The sequence below is a fragment of the Nerophis lumbriciformis genome, linkage group LG05 (genome assembly GCF_033978685.3).
Source record: "Nerophis lumbriciformis linkage group LG05, RoL_Nlum_v2.1, whole genome shotgun sequence".
Taxonomy (NCBI): domain Eukaryota; kingdom Metazoa; phylum Chordata; class Actinopteri; order Syngnathiformes; family Syngnathidae; genus Nerophis; species Nerophis lumbriciformis.
Genome location: NC_084552.2, coordinates 17,085,092 through 17,101,529, shown reverse-complemented (window position 1 = coordinate 17,101,529; position 16,438 = coordinate 17,085,092). Strand labels below are relative to the sequence as shown.

Sequence of the window (16,438 nt, the reverse complement as noted above, 5' to 3'; positions counted from 1 at the left end):
CACAGTAACTTTTCATTTTCTTTTTAGCCTGGACAAATCATATACGGAGACGGTTGCTCAAAGCTGTGTCGTTGTGTCGGGAACTTCACTTTTGAATGTGAGGATAGCTCTTGCGGTCCAACTGAGGAGTGTCGCGAGGTTAATGGCATCCCAGGATGCTACACTAAAGGTAACCTTTTAAAAAAACATTTGATTGTCGCTTCGAAAATTTCGCAAGTAAACAAAATGTCCGACTTCCTGCGTGTTTTCGGGCAGCGGTTCTTGAGATGTTTTTGTACGTTTAGTTGTCTACTCGTTATAGACCTGCCTACAAAATTAAAGTTTTTTTTGAAAATGTTCTGCACACCGCTCAGAGGTAAACAGGATGTTAGTGGTTCATGCCTACCAAATGTCATGTTGCTCAGTTAAAGTGGCATTGTGAAAGTAACATTAAGGTCTGGATTTTTTTTTTAAATACCGTACTCCTGTACCCATTTCGGTCTTAAACTGGATGTTGTTATTGTTTTATTTAAGCCAAAATAGCCCGACTTCCTGTGTGTTTTTGTAATTATGGTAGTTTGGTTTTACTCAATTGATTTTTTTGTGATTCCCTTAAGGTTCTGCAACGTGCGTGGCGCACAGCGACCCGCACTACACAACCTTCGATGGCGTCATGTACAGTTTCATGGGCAACTGTAGTTACCTGATGTCGGCCGTCTGCAATGCGACAGCATTACCCGACTTCGAGGTGTACGCAGACAACGAAAATCGCTACAACAACCCCGCCATCTCCTATGTGAAGGCCGTGCACGTGCACGTGCGCCAGGTCAAGGTGTCCATCCTCAAAGGCGGCACGGTTCACGTAAGGAACACTACAACTTTTTTCCGCAATGTTGCGACTTAATTATATTAATGTTAAGACTTTATTATTTGTCTTTACATTACAATTGCTTATCTCTTAATATTTACTTTTTTCATGTACAAACCCCGTTCCTATATGAGTTGGGAAATTGTGTTAGATGTAAATATAAACGGAATACAATGATTTGCAAATCCTTTTCAACCCATATTCAATTGAATGCACTACAAAGACAACATATTTGATGTTCAAACTGATAAACTTTTTTTTTTTTTTTTTGCAAATAATAATTAACTTAGAATTTCATGGCTGCAACACGTGCCAAAGTAGTTGGGAAAGGGCATGTTCACCACTGTGTTACATGGCCTTTCCTTTTAACAACACTCAGTAAATGTTTGGGAACTGAGGAGACATATTTTCTCAGGTGGAATTCTTTCCCATTCTAGCTTTATGTACAGCTTAAGTTGTTCAACAGTCCGGGGGTCTCCGTTGTGGTATTTTAGGCTTCATATTGCGCCACACATTTTCAATGGGAGACAGGTCTGGACTACAGGCAGGCCAGTCTAGTACCCGCACTCTTTTTACTATGAAGCCAAGTTGATGTAACACGTGGCTTGGCATTGTCTTGCTGAAATAGGCACGGGCGTCCATTGTAACGTTGCTTGGATGGCAACATATGTTGCTCCAAAACCTGTATGTACCTTTCAGCATTAATGGCGCCTTCACAGATGTGTAAGTTACCCATGTCTTGGGCACTAATACACCCCCCTACCATCACAGATGCTGGCTTTTCAACTTTGCGCCTATAACAATCCGGATGGTTCTTTTCCTCTTTGGTGCGGAGGACACGACGTCCACAGTTTCCAAAAACAATTTGAAATGTGGACTCGTCAAACCACATAAAACTTTTCCACTTTGTATCAGTCCAACTGTAGTTACTGACAGTGGGTTTCTGAAGTGTTCCTGAGCCCATGTGGTGATATCCTTTAAACACTGATGTCGCTCGTTGATGCAGTACAGCCTGAGTGATCGAAGGTCAGAGATTTAGCTGCTTACGTGCAGTGATTTCTCCAGATTCTCTGAACCCTTTGATAGATATTACGGACCGTAGATGGTGAAATCCCTAAATTCCTTGCAATAGCTGATTGAGAAAGGTTTTTCTTAAACTGTTCAACAATTTGCTTACACATTTGTTGACAAAGTGGTGACCCTCGCCCCATCCTTGTTTGTGAATGACTGAGCATTTCATGGAATCTACTTTTATACCCAATCATGGCACCCACCTGTTCCCAATTTGCCTGACCACCTGTGAGATGTTCCAAATAAGTGTTTGATGAGCATTGCTCAACTTTATCAGTATTTATTGCCATTTTTCCCAACTTCTTTGTCACGTGTTGCTGGCATCAAATTCTAAAGTTAATGATTATTTGCAAAAAAAAAATATTTATCAGTTTGAACATCAAATATGTTGTCTTTGAAGCATATTGAACTGAATATGGGTTGAAAATGATTTGCAAATCATTGTATTCCGTTTATATTTACATCTAACACAATTTCCCAACTCATATGCAAACGGGGTTTGTAATATAATGACTTTTATGCAATCTCCAGACCAACTATATCCTCAACAACATTCTTTTCTTGTAGTATTACAAAAATAATCTTCTAATTATGTCATTACATTTTCATTCTCGTCCAACTTTACAGTATCCCTTATCAAACAATTACCGGTGCTTTGTATGTCGTAATATTAAGACGTGATTTTCTTTATTACCACTTCTTCCTTATGATATTATGACTTTTCTCATAACATTAAAACGTTTTTTTGCGTGTTTATGCAGGTGAATGGGTCCAAAGTCAACCTGCCCGTGTCTCCGGCGCCGGGTGTCTCGGTGTTCCGGTCAGGAAGACACTACACAGTGTCAATGGAATTTGGCGTTGTTGTGCGCTATGATGGCAACCAGTTTATGGACATCAAATTGATTCAAGAGTGAGTACAATCCGAACACTTGAATATTTTAGTTTTTTCCATTGGATTCTTGATCATATATTTTTTTTTTACGTAGCTATAAGAACACATTGTGTGGAATGTGTGGCAACTACAATGGAATCTCCATTGATGATTTCCGCAAGCCGGACGGGACGGTGACCGGTGATATCAATGACTTCGGACATAGCTGGAACATCGATCCAGAGTGAGTATTTTGAGAAATAGTATGTAAATGTATGTATATATATATATATATATATATATATATATATATATATAGTCGAGGTTTCTGTGGTTTATCCGTTTATTGGTTATACAGTGCTCAATACAGGGGTAGAGCGGAATATACGTTAGGTCAGGAAAAAACACAAAGGCTATCACAGTATATGAATATATTTAAAAAATACCTTCTAGCTCAGGTCCTTTACCAAAGGCCTGGGAACTTAAAAGTTCTGTGCTTGATCTTAGCTACTCACAGTCTTAATGATTTATCAAGACAAACCATTCCGCGGGGGCTGTTTTGCATCTTTATTTAGCACGCCTGAAACGTGCATGCAGGTTGGCATTTCCGCAGAAATAGCTGTGCGAAAGAAGGTGATTGCGATGTATGCTTGTCAACATACTGTGTATGCACTGTCGAAAAAAATAATATAAATATCGTACATACAGCAATCCATCCATCCATCCATCCATCTTCTTCCGCTTATCCGAGGTCGGGTCGTGGGGGCAGCAGCCTAAGCAGGGAAGCCCAGACTTTCCTCTCCCCAGCCACTTCGTCCAGCTCTTCCCGGGGGATCCCGATGCGTTCCCAACGTGTCCTGGGTCTTCCCCGTGGCCTCCTACCGTTCGGACGTGACCTAAACACCTCCCTATGGAGGCGTTTGGGTGGCATCCTGACCCGATGCCCGAACCACCTCATCTGGCTCCTCTCGATGTGGATGAGCAGCGGCTTTACTTTGAGCTCACCCCCGGATGGCAGAGCTTCTCACCCTATCTCTAAGGGAGAGCCCCGTCACCCGGCGGCGGAAATTCATTTCGGCCGCTTGTACCCGGGAACTTGTCCTTTCGGTCATAACCCAAAGCTCATGACCATAGGTGAGGATGGGAACGTAGATCGACCGGTAAATTGAGAGCTTTGCCTTCCGGCTCAGCTCCTTCTTCACCACAACGGATCAATACAGCGTCCGCATTATTGAAGATGCCGCACCGATCCGCCTGTCGATCTCACGATCCAGTCTTCCCTCACTCGTGAACAAGACTCTGAGGCACTTGAACTCCTCCACTTGGGGCAGGGTCTCCTCCCCAACCTGGAGATGGCACTCCACCCTTTTCCGGGCGAGAACCATGGACTCAGACTTGGAGGTGCTGATTCTCATCCCAGTCGCTTCACACTCAGCTGCGAACCGATCCAGTGAGAGCTGAAGATCCTGGCCAGATGAAGCCATCAGGATCACATCATCTGCAAAAAGCAGAGACTTAATCCTGCAGCCACCAAACTAGATCCCCTCAACGCCTTGACTGCACCTAGAAATTCTGTCCATAAAAATTATGAACAGAATCGGTGACAAAGGGCAGCCTTGGCGGAGTCCAACCCTCACTGGAAACGTGTACGACTTACTGCCAGCAATGCGAACCAAGCTCTGACACTGATCGTACAGGGAGCGAACCGCCACAATCAGACAGTCCGATACCCCATACTCTCTGAGCACTCCCCACAAGACTTCCCGAGGGACACGGTCGAATGCCTTCTCCAAGTCCACAAAGCACATGTAGACTGGTTGGGCCCATGCACCCTCAAGGACCCTGCCGAGAGTATAGAGCTGGTCCACAGTCCCACGACTAGGACGAAAACCACACTGTTCCTCCTGAATCCGAGGTTTGACTATCCGGCGTAGCCTCCTCTCCAGTACACCTGAATAGACCTTACCGGGAAGGCTGAGGAGTGTGATCCCACGACAGTTGGAACACACCCTCCGGTACACCTTCTTAAAGAGAGGAACTACCACCCCGGTCTACCAATCCAGAGGTACCGCCCCCGATGTCCACGCGATGCTGCACATACAGCAATATAATTTTCAAATGTTATAGCTGCTGAATGACTTAAGGGGATGATTAAAATGAATTCATGTGTTTTGGTATCTGCTGGCATATATTGAATGATATTAGTTTTTTCATATACATAAAAAACACAAACAATATGTATTTTCTTGTCTCTGGAACAATGCAGCGCACGTTCGTAGTTAGTGCCAGCATCTCTCAGTGTGCGATTTGTGTATTATTGGTTCATAAATGTTTTAATATAAAACAAAAAAAATACATTAAAAAAATCTAATTTTTCACTTGTCCAGGGTGTACCCCGCCTTCCGCCCGATTGTAGCTGAAATAGGCTCCAGCGCCCCCCGCGACCCCAAAAGGGAATAAGCGGTAGAAAATGGATGGATGGATAATTTTTCAATATTTTTTTCTACAACCGAAATGAAAAAAACGAATAACAAATTGTTTCTTCCAATTTCCTATTTGGATCACGGGCATATGAAATTATTTTGTGCAAATCCACTTGAAACATCAAGTCTACCCCAAAATAGTTTTAGGTGGACTTTGGCTTGCAGGTTAAAAAAGTAAATGTAGAAAAAGACAGACAATGTTTTTGTTTTAACCTAGCCAAACATTGAAGATGTAGTAAGTGGTACAAAAACAGAAAATAGTGTTATGTGTTTTTCAATTTCCTTACAAAGATGCAAATTAACTAATTTTTTAGTGATCCAGTTCAGAGTTTTTCTTTTCTTTTTCAGACATTTATCCACTTTTGTCCACTGTCGCACCAGTGATTCTGAATTAATTAATTGGTGACTAACAAGGCCCATAGCTATCTGCTGCTATCTTGTCTAAGATTATTTTCTCTACACAAAGGCACAAGCGGTCAACAGACTTAATATCTGTTTTTTTAAAGAAATAACTAAAATGGTCAAACTACACTAGGGATGTCCGATAATACCGGACTGCCGATATTACCGGACATAACATGGTCACTACTGCCTAGTTTCTCTCATTATATTCTTATTTTACTGTTATATTTTTATTCTCACTGTTGCTTTTTATTTTTATTCTTATTGTAATATTTTTCTATTTTGTTTCCATTTATTCCCCCATTATTTACTTTTTAAATTTGATCTCAATTCTGTACACTGCTGCTGGAATTTTAATTTTCCTGAGGGAACTCTCCTGAAGGAATCAATAAAGTACTATACATCTATCTTTCTATCTGTCTATCTATCTATCTATCTATCTATCTATCTATCTATCTATCTATCTATTATCGGCCGATAAATGCTTTAAAATGTATTATCGGAAATTATCGGTATCGGTTTCAAAATTATCGGTATCTGTTTCAAAAAGTAAAACTTATGACTTTTTAAAACGTCGCTGTGTACACGGACGTAGGGAAAATTACAGAGCGCCAATAAACCTTAAAGGCACTTCCTTTGCGTGCCGGCCCAGTCACATACTGTAATATCTACGGCTTTTCACACACACAAGTGAATGCCATGCGTACTTAGTCAACACCCATACAGGTCACACTGAGGGTGGCCGTATAAACAAGTTTAACACTGTTATAAATATGCGCCACACTGTGAACCCACACCAAACAAGAATGACAAACACATTTCGGGAGAACATCCGCACCGTAACACAACATACCACAACAGAACAAATACCCAGAACCCCTTGCAGCACTAATTCTTCCGGGACGCTGCAATATACACCCCCCCCTCCCTCCCATCTCGACCCCTCCCTTCCAACCCCACCCACCTCAACCTCCTCATGCTCTCTCAGGGAGAGCATGTCCCAAATTCCAAGCTGCTGTTTTGAGGCATGTTAAAAAAAATAATGCACAATAATAAATATGGCAATGCCATGTTGGCATTTTTTTCCATAACTTGAGTTGATTTATTTTGGAAAACCTTGTTACATTGTTTAATGCATCCAGCGGGGCATCACAACAAAATTAAGCATAATAATGTGTTAATTCCACGACTGTATATATCGGTATCGGTTGATATCGGAATCAGTAATTAAGAGTTGGACAATATCGGATTATCGGACATCTCTAAACTACACCATTAAAATAGACTAGTACTGCAGTATACTGTGAATGTACATGCATATAAGGTTCGTGTACCTTCCGTTCATTCTATTTCCAATTCTGAAACGCAAATCAAAAAACAAAGTTAGGGCCATTTTTTTATTTTTACTATATATGGCAGATTTGAAACAAAAAAAGGGTTGATTTTCATTCAAATATTGCCATAAAATTAGATTTTGTGCTGTTTTCCTTTTGTGGATTTAAATTTTTCCAGATAAACACAAAATTCCAATTCGTGTTTATCCAAAATGCAAAAATGTGTGGTTATTTATGTGATGACAAATTGAACCGGAAGCAGTTTTTTTAGCTTTTCCTTCGCGTTTAGCATGTTTTTAACATAAAGGTAACACCTTTGTTCAGCAGGAGTCCTATTGTCCTTTTAGAAAACTGTCATTAGATAGTTGTCCAACTTTTGTTTCAGAAATAAAAATTAAAAAATGGCCCAAAATTAGTTTTTTGATTTGTATTGGCGAATTCGAAATCGAACCAGGCACCACATTGACCAGGCCCTCGCAACCGAACCTGTCGTTGGTCTGCTGACTTGCACCACTGCTGACTACTTTGATTTGACACACAAGCGTTCATTTCTCTTGCCAAACTGCCACTATATTTTAGCACACTCTAATAATTGACATTTATTCCTTTAAAAGTGGCATAATTATCTTGCTAATGAATAATCAATTAGCCCTATCAGTTATGGCGAACACAAATGCTAGAGAAATAGGTACCCTATTTTACAGACTTTAGAAGAAAAAAAAGTCTTTATATGCACCGGGCTAAAACCGCAGATGTATATACGTTGTTAACTGAGTTATTTACACAGAAAGATTTTGTAAATGCAATTGTAGGTTAATAATACTAACACAGACACTTGTAAACTAGCTTTATTACGTTACGATAGCACGTACAAATATGCATGGAAACACTACTATCTAATATGTAACGTTGCTTGGACTGATAAATGAAGAAACCATACAAGTAGAAACGCTATGGTTGAACAGCACTTGTACTTCTGGTTCAAGGCACTAAACAGAAGGAAATACTGCAGACGTTTAACCAGCAGCACCTGCAGTGAATGAACCAGTCAACAAAATGGTGCCATATTAGTGTCTTTATCTGTGTTTTATGAAAAATTTTTGTTGAATACAAAACATTATGGCCGTTAGCAAAGAAAAATCCATAAGTAGACAAAAACGTCACTTGTACTTCCGGTTTAAGGCACTAAACAGAAGGAAATACTACAGACGTTTAACCCGCAGCACCTGCAGTGAGTAAACCAGTAAACAAAATGGTGCCATATTAGTGTCTCTATCGGTGTTTTATGGAAACTTTTTGTTGAATACAAAACATTATGGCCGTCAGCGAAGAAAAATCCATAAGTAGACAAAACGTCACTTGTACTTCCGGTTTAAGGCACTAAACAGAAGGAAATACTGCAGACGTTTAACCCGCAGCACCTGAGTGAACCAGTCAACAAAATGGTGCCATATTAGTGTCTCTATCTGTGTTTTATGACATTTTTTTGTTGAATACAAAACATTATGGCCGTCAGCGAAGGAAAATCCATAAGTAGACAAAACGTCACTTGTACTTCCGGTTCAAGGCACTAAACCAGGGGTAGGGAACCTGTGGCTCTTTTGATGACTGCATCTGGCTCTCAGATAAATCTTAGCTGACAGTGCTTAACACGATAAGCAATGAATAATTCCGCTGGTAATCACAGTGTTAAAAATAATGTTCAAAATACCAAACATTCTCATGCATTTTAATCCATCCATCCGTTTCCTACCGCACCTGTTCAAGAAGTCGCATTAATGGTAAGAAGTATTTTATTTATTATTGGTTAGCTTCAGAATAACAATGTTATTAAAAAGAATAAGAGACTTATTATACTCTAAAAATGTTGGTCTTACTTAAAAATGCACGCATTTAGTTGCATTCAGTGTTAAAAAATATTATATGGCTCTCACGGAAATACATTTTTAAATATTTGGCTTTCATGGCTCTCTCAGCCAAAAAGGTTCCCGACCCCTGCACTAAACAGAAGGAAATACTGCAAACGTTTAACCCGCAGCACCTGCAGTGAGTGGACCAGTCAACAAAATGGTGCCATATTAGTGTCTCTATCTGTGTTTTATGAAATGTTTTTGTTGAATACAAAACTATATGGCAAAGAAAAATCCATAAGTAGACAAAACGTCACCTGTACTTCCGGTTCAAGGCACTAAACAGAAGGAAATAGTGCAGATGTTTAACCTGCAGCACCTGCAGTGAGTGAACCAGTCAACAAAATGGTGCCATATTAGTGTCTCTATCGGTGTTTTATGAACAATTTTTGTTGAATACAAAACTATATGGCCGTTAGCAAAGAAAAATCCATAAGTAGACAAAACGTCACTTGTACCTCCGGTTCAAGGCACTAAACAGAAGGAAATACTACAGACGTTTAACCCGCAGCACCTGCAGTGAGTGAACCAGTCAACAAAATGGTGCCATATTAGTGTCTCTATTGGTGTTTTATGAAAACTTTTTGTTGAATAAAAAACATTATGGCTGTCAGCGAAGTAAAATCCATAAGTAGACAAAACGTCACTTGTACTTCCGGTTTAAGGCACTAAACAGAAGGAAATACTACAGATGTTTAACCCGCAGCACCTGCAGTGAGTGAACCAGTCAACAAAATGGTGCCATATTAGTGTCTCTATCGGTGTTTCATGAACATTTTTTGTTGAATAAAAAACATAATGGCCGTCAGCGAATAAAAATCCATAAGTAGACAAAAACGTCACTTGTACTTCTGGTTCAAGGCACTAAACAGAAGGAAATAGTGCAGACGTTTAACCTGCAGCACCTGCAGTGAGTGGACCAGTCAACAAAATGGTGCCATATTAGTGTCTCTATCTGTGTTTTATAACATTTTTTGTTGAATACAAAACTATATGGCCGTTAGCAAAGAAAAATTCATAAGTAGACAAAACGTCACTTGTACTTCCGGTTCAAGGCAATAAACAGAAGGAAATACTACAGACGTTTAACCCGTAGCACCTGCAGTGAGTGAACCAGTCAACAAAATGGTGCCATATTAGTGTCTCTACTGGTGTTTTATGAAAATTTTTTGTTGAATACAAAACTATATGGCAAAGAAAAATCCATAAGTAGACAAAACGTCACTTGTACTTCCGGTTCAAGGCACTAAACAGAAGGAAATACTAAAGACGTTTAACCCGCAGCACTTGCAGTGAGTGAACCAGTCAACAAAATGGTGCCATATTAGTGTCTCTATTGGTGTTTTATGAAAACTTTTTGTTGAATACAAAACATTATGGCCGTCAGCGAAGGAAAATCAATAAGTAGACAAAACGTCACGTGTACTTCCGGTTCAAGGCACTAAACAGAAGGAAATACTGCAGACGTTTAACCCGCTGCACCTGCAGTGAGTGAACCAGTCAACAAAATGGTGCCATATTAGTGTCTCTACCGGTGTTTTATGAACATTTTTTGTTGAATACAAAACTATATGGCAAAGAAAAATCCATAAGTAGACAAAACGTCACTTGTACTTCCGGTTCAAGGCACTAAACAGAAGGAAATACTAAAGACGTTTAACCCGCAGCACTTGCAGTGAGTGAACCAGTCAACAAAATGGTGCCATATTAGTGTCTCTATCGGTGTTTCATGAAAACTTTTTGTTGAATACAAAACATTATGGCCGTCAGTGAAGAAAAATCCATAAGTAGACAAAACGTCACTTGTACTTCCGGTTTAAGGCACTAAACAGAAGGAAATACTGCAGACGTTTAACCCACAGCACCTGAGTGAACCAGTCAACAAAATGGTGCCATATTAGTGTCTCTATCGGTGTTTTATGTAAGGCTGCAGCTAACGATTATTTTTCTATCGATTAATCTATAGATTATTATTTTCGATTAATCGGTTAATCTATAGATTTTTCGATTAATCTATAGATTATTTTTCCTTTTACCGATTATTTTTTTATTTAAAATGAAGATGAAAAAATAAATATAGGCCAGTTTTTTCAAAAGGCATGACTTTTATTTACAAAAAAAAAAGTATGGCCACTCAGTCAACATTGACAACAACATGACAAAATATTCTGTAACAATGTAAACATTTAAAACTTTTAACATTTAACAAAATTAAAAGTAGCTTATTTGCTTTTTAAAAGACATGCACCTGGGGATAGGTTGATTAGCAACACTAAATTGGCCCTAGTGTGGGAATGTGAGTGTGAATGTTGTCTGTCTATCTGTGTTGGCCCTGCGATGAGGTGGCGACTTGTCCAGGGTGTACCCCGCCTTCCGCCCGATTGTAGCTGAGATAGGCTCCAGCGCCCCCCGCGACCCCAAAGGGAATAAGCGGTAGAAAATGGATGGATGGATGGATGTGCAAATATAAAAGTAAACATCCAGTGCAAATCTTAATATTCTGCAATAGTATAAGCATTTCAAAAGTAAAAGTATTGCTTATTTTGCTTTAAAATGTGCAAAAATAAAGATAAACATCCAATACAAAAAAGTGCAAAACGAAATATTCTGTAACAGTGTAAACATTTCAACAAAAGTAAAAGTATTGCTTATTTGCTTAATAACACAACAATGATAGTATGATTAAAGTGAAAGTTAATTGTTTGTTTGTACATAGTATATGTAACTGTTAATGTTGTAAAAGGTATTTGCACAACTAATTAACATTAGCGTTAAAGAGGAGCGTGTCTTTGTAAATACTGAACAGGCACGCCAAACGCGTCTCTCAGAGCGAAAAAGTGTTTTAGTTTATGAATTTACAACGCAGATACAAATGACACATTCATGTTTTTGTGTAATGATGACAACGTATACTCACGCGGACGATTGACTAGTTGATGGTGATGGCAAGAACGCTGTTGGGTGTTTTCTTTTCAAATGTTCGTTCATAGCCGTTGTGCTGCTATGATAGGCCATTTCCGCTCCACACAGTGTGCATACAACAACTGTCAAGTGTTTTGCTTTTTTCGCTGTGTTTATCCCACACTTGAAGGGATGTACCAATGCTGAATGTGGCTTCTGGATTTCACTCAAAAGACCAGACCGTAGTTACTTTTTCCTTTTATTTTCCTTTAGTTTGCAACAGTTTTTCCAACGAAGAAACAGCTTCTTTTTTCTTCTTTAGTCTTTTTAGCAGTCCTTAGCAGTGTTAGTAGACTTTATTAGACTTTAGTTTCTTTAGCTGTCATTAGCTGTCTTTAGTAGCCTTTAGTAGCCTTTACTAGCCTTTAGTAGCCTTTAGCTTCTTTAGTAGCCTTTAGCTTCTTTAGTAGCCTTTAGCTTCTTTAGTAGGTGAAAAACCTTTAAGGACAAAACACCACAAGATTAACATGCTGTAAAAAATCAATCATCAATCCCATAATTTACAATTATTAATTAGGCTATCAAACTCTTAACCATTAAACAAGTGCAAGAAAATGGACACATCTTTTCCCTTTAAGTTAAAACAGATTTTAAATAAATTGTCTCAACATAAATGCACCAAGATACATATAAAATACATTTAAACCCAGAAACACAATAGATCAATGCAGCAGAAAACCCAATATGCAAATACATAAATACCTAACCAATTAACCACCTATTTAGGTACATATTTAAAATCCATATTCAATATAAATATATTATTAATTTAGCAGTGAAACACTCAATCTTAAACGCTGTCTACTGGTAGAAAAAGGCCCCTTTTTCTATGCCATCACCAGCAGCCAATGATCCAACACAGTTAAATCCAACACTTTAAGTTGAGCAACTTCACCCTCCTGATGAAGCAAACTGCTCCAACATGTATCAAACTAAGCAAAGAATATCAACACTTCCTTACTAAACAACAGTTACATAAAACTGTGTGTATTTAGCCTCCAGACTAAGCACGCTACATGCACACAACTCCCCTGCACCCCCCATCTCACCAGCGCAACAGGTGCGCCACACCCACAAAGAGAACTAAAGTGCAATCTTACCGGCTGTCCGTTCAGCTTTTGGTTTTGGTACACTTTTGGCACAACTCCGGATTATCTGTAATGAACTAAACATTTTTCCACTCTGCGCTGGCGTCTTTTGTACTCCTTGATTTGACACAGCGGTCTAATTACCGGGCTCGCGCACCAGCAGATGAGACGGGAGCGCGCCGCGTTATACCTGCGCGTGAACGTAAACTGATCGGCTCTGATCATATAAGCCGACTGGCCGAAATAATGCCGAATTATATACATTTCCTGGGGTTGCCTAGGTGAATAGGGATGCGGATGTGCTCTAAGATAAAATATTATTTTATTAAGTGGGGTTTGGCTGGTTGCTAAGCAGCCACGGTTGCGAGCTCGCGCGTCAGCTGACGAGACAGCTGTTCGCCGCTACAACATTATAAGGCCGTTTATTGAAATACTCCCACACTTTTGACGACTTTTGGCGTGCTTTTTTCCCCTCGCTCGCTCCGCTTGCATCGTCTGATTTGCGCTCCGCCATGACGGTAGTGTGACGTAAATATGCGACGTGTCGACGCACAAAAACGGCGTCGACGTATTTACGTAACCGATAACGTCGACTACGTCGACGCGTCGTTTCAGCCTTAGTTTTATGAAAACTTTTTGTTGAATACGAAACATTATGGCCGTCAGCGAAGGAAAATCATTAAGTGGACAAAACGTCACTTGTACTTCCGGTTTAAGTAACTAAACAGAAGGAAATACTGCAGATGTTTAACCCGCAGCACCTGCAGTGAGTGAACTCGTCTAGAAAATGGCGCCATGGTGGAGCAGCGGCTTTACTCTGTTCTCCTCCCAGATGACAGAGCTTCTCACCCTATCTCAAAGGGAGAGCCCCACCACCCGATGGAGGAAACTCATTTTGGCCGCTTGTACATGTGATCTTGTCCTTTTAGTCATAACCCAAAGCTCATGACCATAGGTGAGGATAGGAACAAAGATCGACCGGTAAATTGAGAGCTTTGCCTTTCGGCTCAGCTCCTTTTTCACCAAGACAGATTGATACAGGGTCCGCATCACTTCGATACAGTCGTTTAAAAGACAGGAAATAAAAACATACAAACGCCATTTCCATATAAGTTGGGAAATTGTGTTAGATGTAAATATAAACAGAATACAATGATCTGCAAATCATTTTCAACCCATATTCAGTTGAATATGCTACAAAGACAACATATTTGATGTTCGAACTGATTATTTCAGCAAGAACGTGTTACATCAACGTGGCTTCATAGTAAAAGAGTGCGGGTACTAGACTGGCCTGCCTGTAGTCCAGACCTGTTTCCCATTGAAAATGTGTGGCGCATTATGAAGCCTAAAATACCACAACTGAGACCCCCGGACTGTTGAACAACTTAAGCTGTACTTCAAGCAAGAATGGGAAAGAATTCCACCTGAGAAGCTTAAAAAATGTGTTTCCTCAGTTCCCAAACGTTTACTGAGTGTTGTTAAAAGGAAAGGCCATGTAACACAGTGGTGAACATGCCCTTTCCCAACTACTTTGGCACGTGTTGCAGCCATGAAATTCTAAGTTAATTATTATTTGCAAAAAAAAAAAAAAGTTTATGAGTTTGAACATCAAATATCTTGTCTTTGTAGTGAATTCAATTGAATATGGGTTGAAAAGGATTTGCAAATCATTGTATTCCGTTTATATCTACATCTAACCCAATTTCCCAACTCATATGGAAACGGGGTTTGTACATTAGCTGATAGCACCTCCGTGTTTGCCTGAGAGAGAAACGGGCTAACTCTGGCTATATTCTTAAGATGATAAAAAAATGTGTTTGTAATTTTTTGGTCTAGAAATCTGCTCAGAGTCAAAAAATCCCGCACAGATTTTTTTAATAGATTGGTTGGTTTAAAATCTTGTCATTTTGGTAAATGTTTCTCCCTCCTGCCTTCAGGGCCTATAACTAAAACCTCCTTTTTTGTCCTGGTTGAGCTGTAGGAAATTCACCGCCATCCATGACGTGACTACAATGCAGTTTAAAAAGTAGATGTATTGGTCCTGTGTCATCTGGAGACACGGCTATGTACAGCTATGTATCATCAGCGTAACCGTGGAAACTGATGCCGTGTCTCCTAATGACGTCCCCAAGAGGCAGCATATAAAGATGAAAAAGAATGAGACCTAAAATCTTATTTCATAGGTTCCTGAGGGACATGAATCCATGCTTACATAAAAACATCTGTCTGTGAGATAAGAGCAGAACCAATTAAAAATCTATTACATGTATTGATGAATTATTCTATTTGTTAATATGCAAAAAGCTGTAAGAAACACAACATCACTACGCCCGAATGCAACGAGGAAGATGAGAAGCTGTACGAGAGCTCCGCCTACTGTGGCCTTCTATTGGACAAGAACTCACCTTTTGCTGTGTGTCACCCCAAAGTCAACCCCAATGTACGTCGCCAGAATAATATGATTTTTTGTTTATATTAATTTTAAAGCTATGTTGTTGTTGTTTTTTCAGAATTACTTCCAAGACTGTGTCTTTGATCTTTGCGCACTGGATGGCGCTAAGCCTGCTTTGTGCGACGCCATTGAAGCCTACGCCAATGAGTGCCAGGACCGTGGGGTCCAAATTGGACCCTGGAGGAACCAAACCTTCTGTCGTAAGTACTCTTTAAAAATATGTGCTCACTCATTTTTTTTTTTATTCATATGAACATTAGCAGCTAATGAGGGTCATTAGGACAATTTTTGCTAATATTTGGACCTAACTCTTCCTGGCTACATTATACACCCCCGCTACCAAACCCCGCCCACCTCAACCGACGCACAGAAGGGGGGTTGGGGGTGATGTGTGAGGGAGCAGGGTTGGGGTGGGGGCGGGGTTTGGTGGTAGCAGGGGTGTATAATGTAGCCAGGAAGAGTCAGGGCTGCATGGGATTCTGGGTATTTGTTCTGTTGTGTTTATGTTGTGTTAAGGTGCAGATGTTCTCCCGAAATGTGTTTGTCATTCTTGTTTGGTTTTGGTTCAAAGTGTGGCGCATTATTAGTAAGAGTGTTAAAGTTGTTTTATATGGCCACCGTCAGTGTAACCTGTGTGGCTGTTGACCAAGTATGCCTTGCTGTCACTTACGTGTGCAAGCAGAAGATGCATATAACCAGAGGCTGGGCTGGCACGCCGTTTGTACAGATTGTAGAGGGTGCTAAATGCTGTACCACCATGGCACGCCCTTATTATAATTGTAAGGGTGAAAATCGGAGAATATTAATCCCGGGAGTTTTCTGCGAGAGGCACTGAAATCCGGAAGTCTCCCGGGATAATCGGGGGGGTCGTCAAGTATGCAGCTGAGCCGCATCAGAGTGATCAAAGAGCCGCATGCGGCTCCGGAGCCGCGGGTTGCTGACCCCTGCCTTAGTCATATGACTTGTATCTCTTCTACTACATTATTCTCTTCATATTCTAACATTCTTTTTTTCTC

General features: G+C 40.1%; 1 protein-coding gene across 2 annotated transcripts in view; it reads left to right on the top strand.

The window, feature by feature from the left end:
* zanl (zonadhesin, like) overlaps positions 1-16,438 on the top strand; it is a 161,317-nt gene that overhangs the window by 48,420 nt on the left and 96,459 nt on the right. For both annotated transcript variants that reach the window (XM_061961199.2, XM_061961198.2), the window contains exons 52-57: positions 28-169; positions 597-841; positions 2,680-2,828; positions 2,905-3,033; positions 15,275-15,410; positions 15,481-15,622. In XM_061961199.2, coding sequence (XP_061817183.2) covers positions 28-169; positions 597-841; positions 2,680-2,828; positions 2,905-3,033; positions 15,275-15,410; positions 15,481-15,622 — 943 coding nt within the window. The remainder of the gene's footprint in view (positions 1-27; positions 170-596; positions 842-2,679; positions 2,829-2,904; positions 3,034-15,274; positions 15,411-15,480; positions 15,623-16,438) is intronic.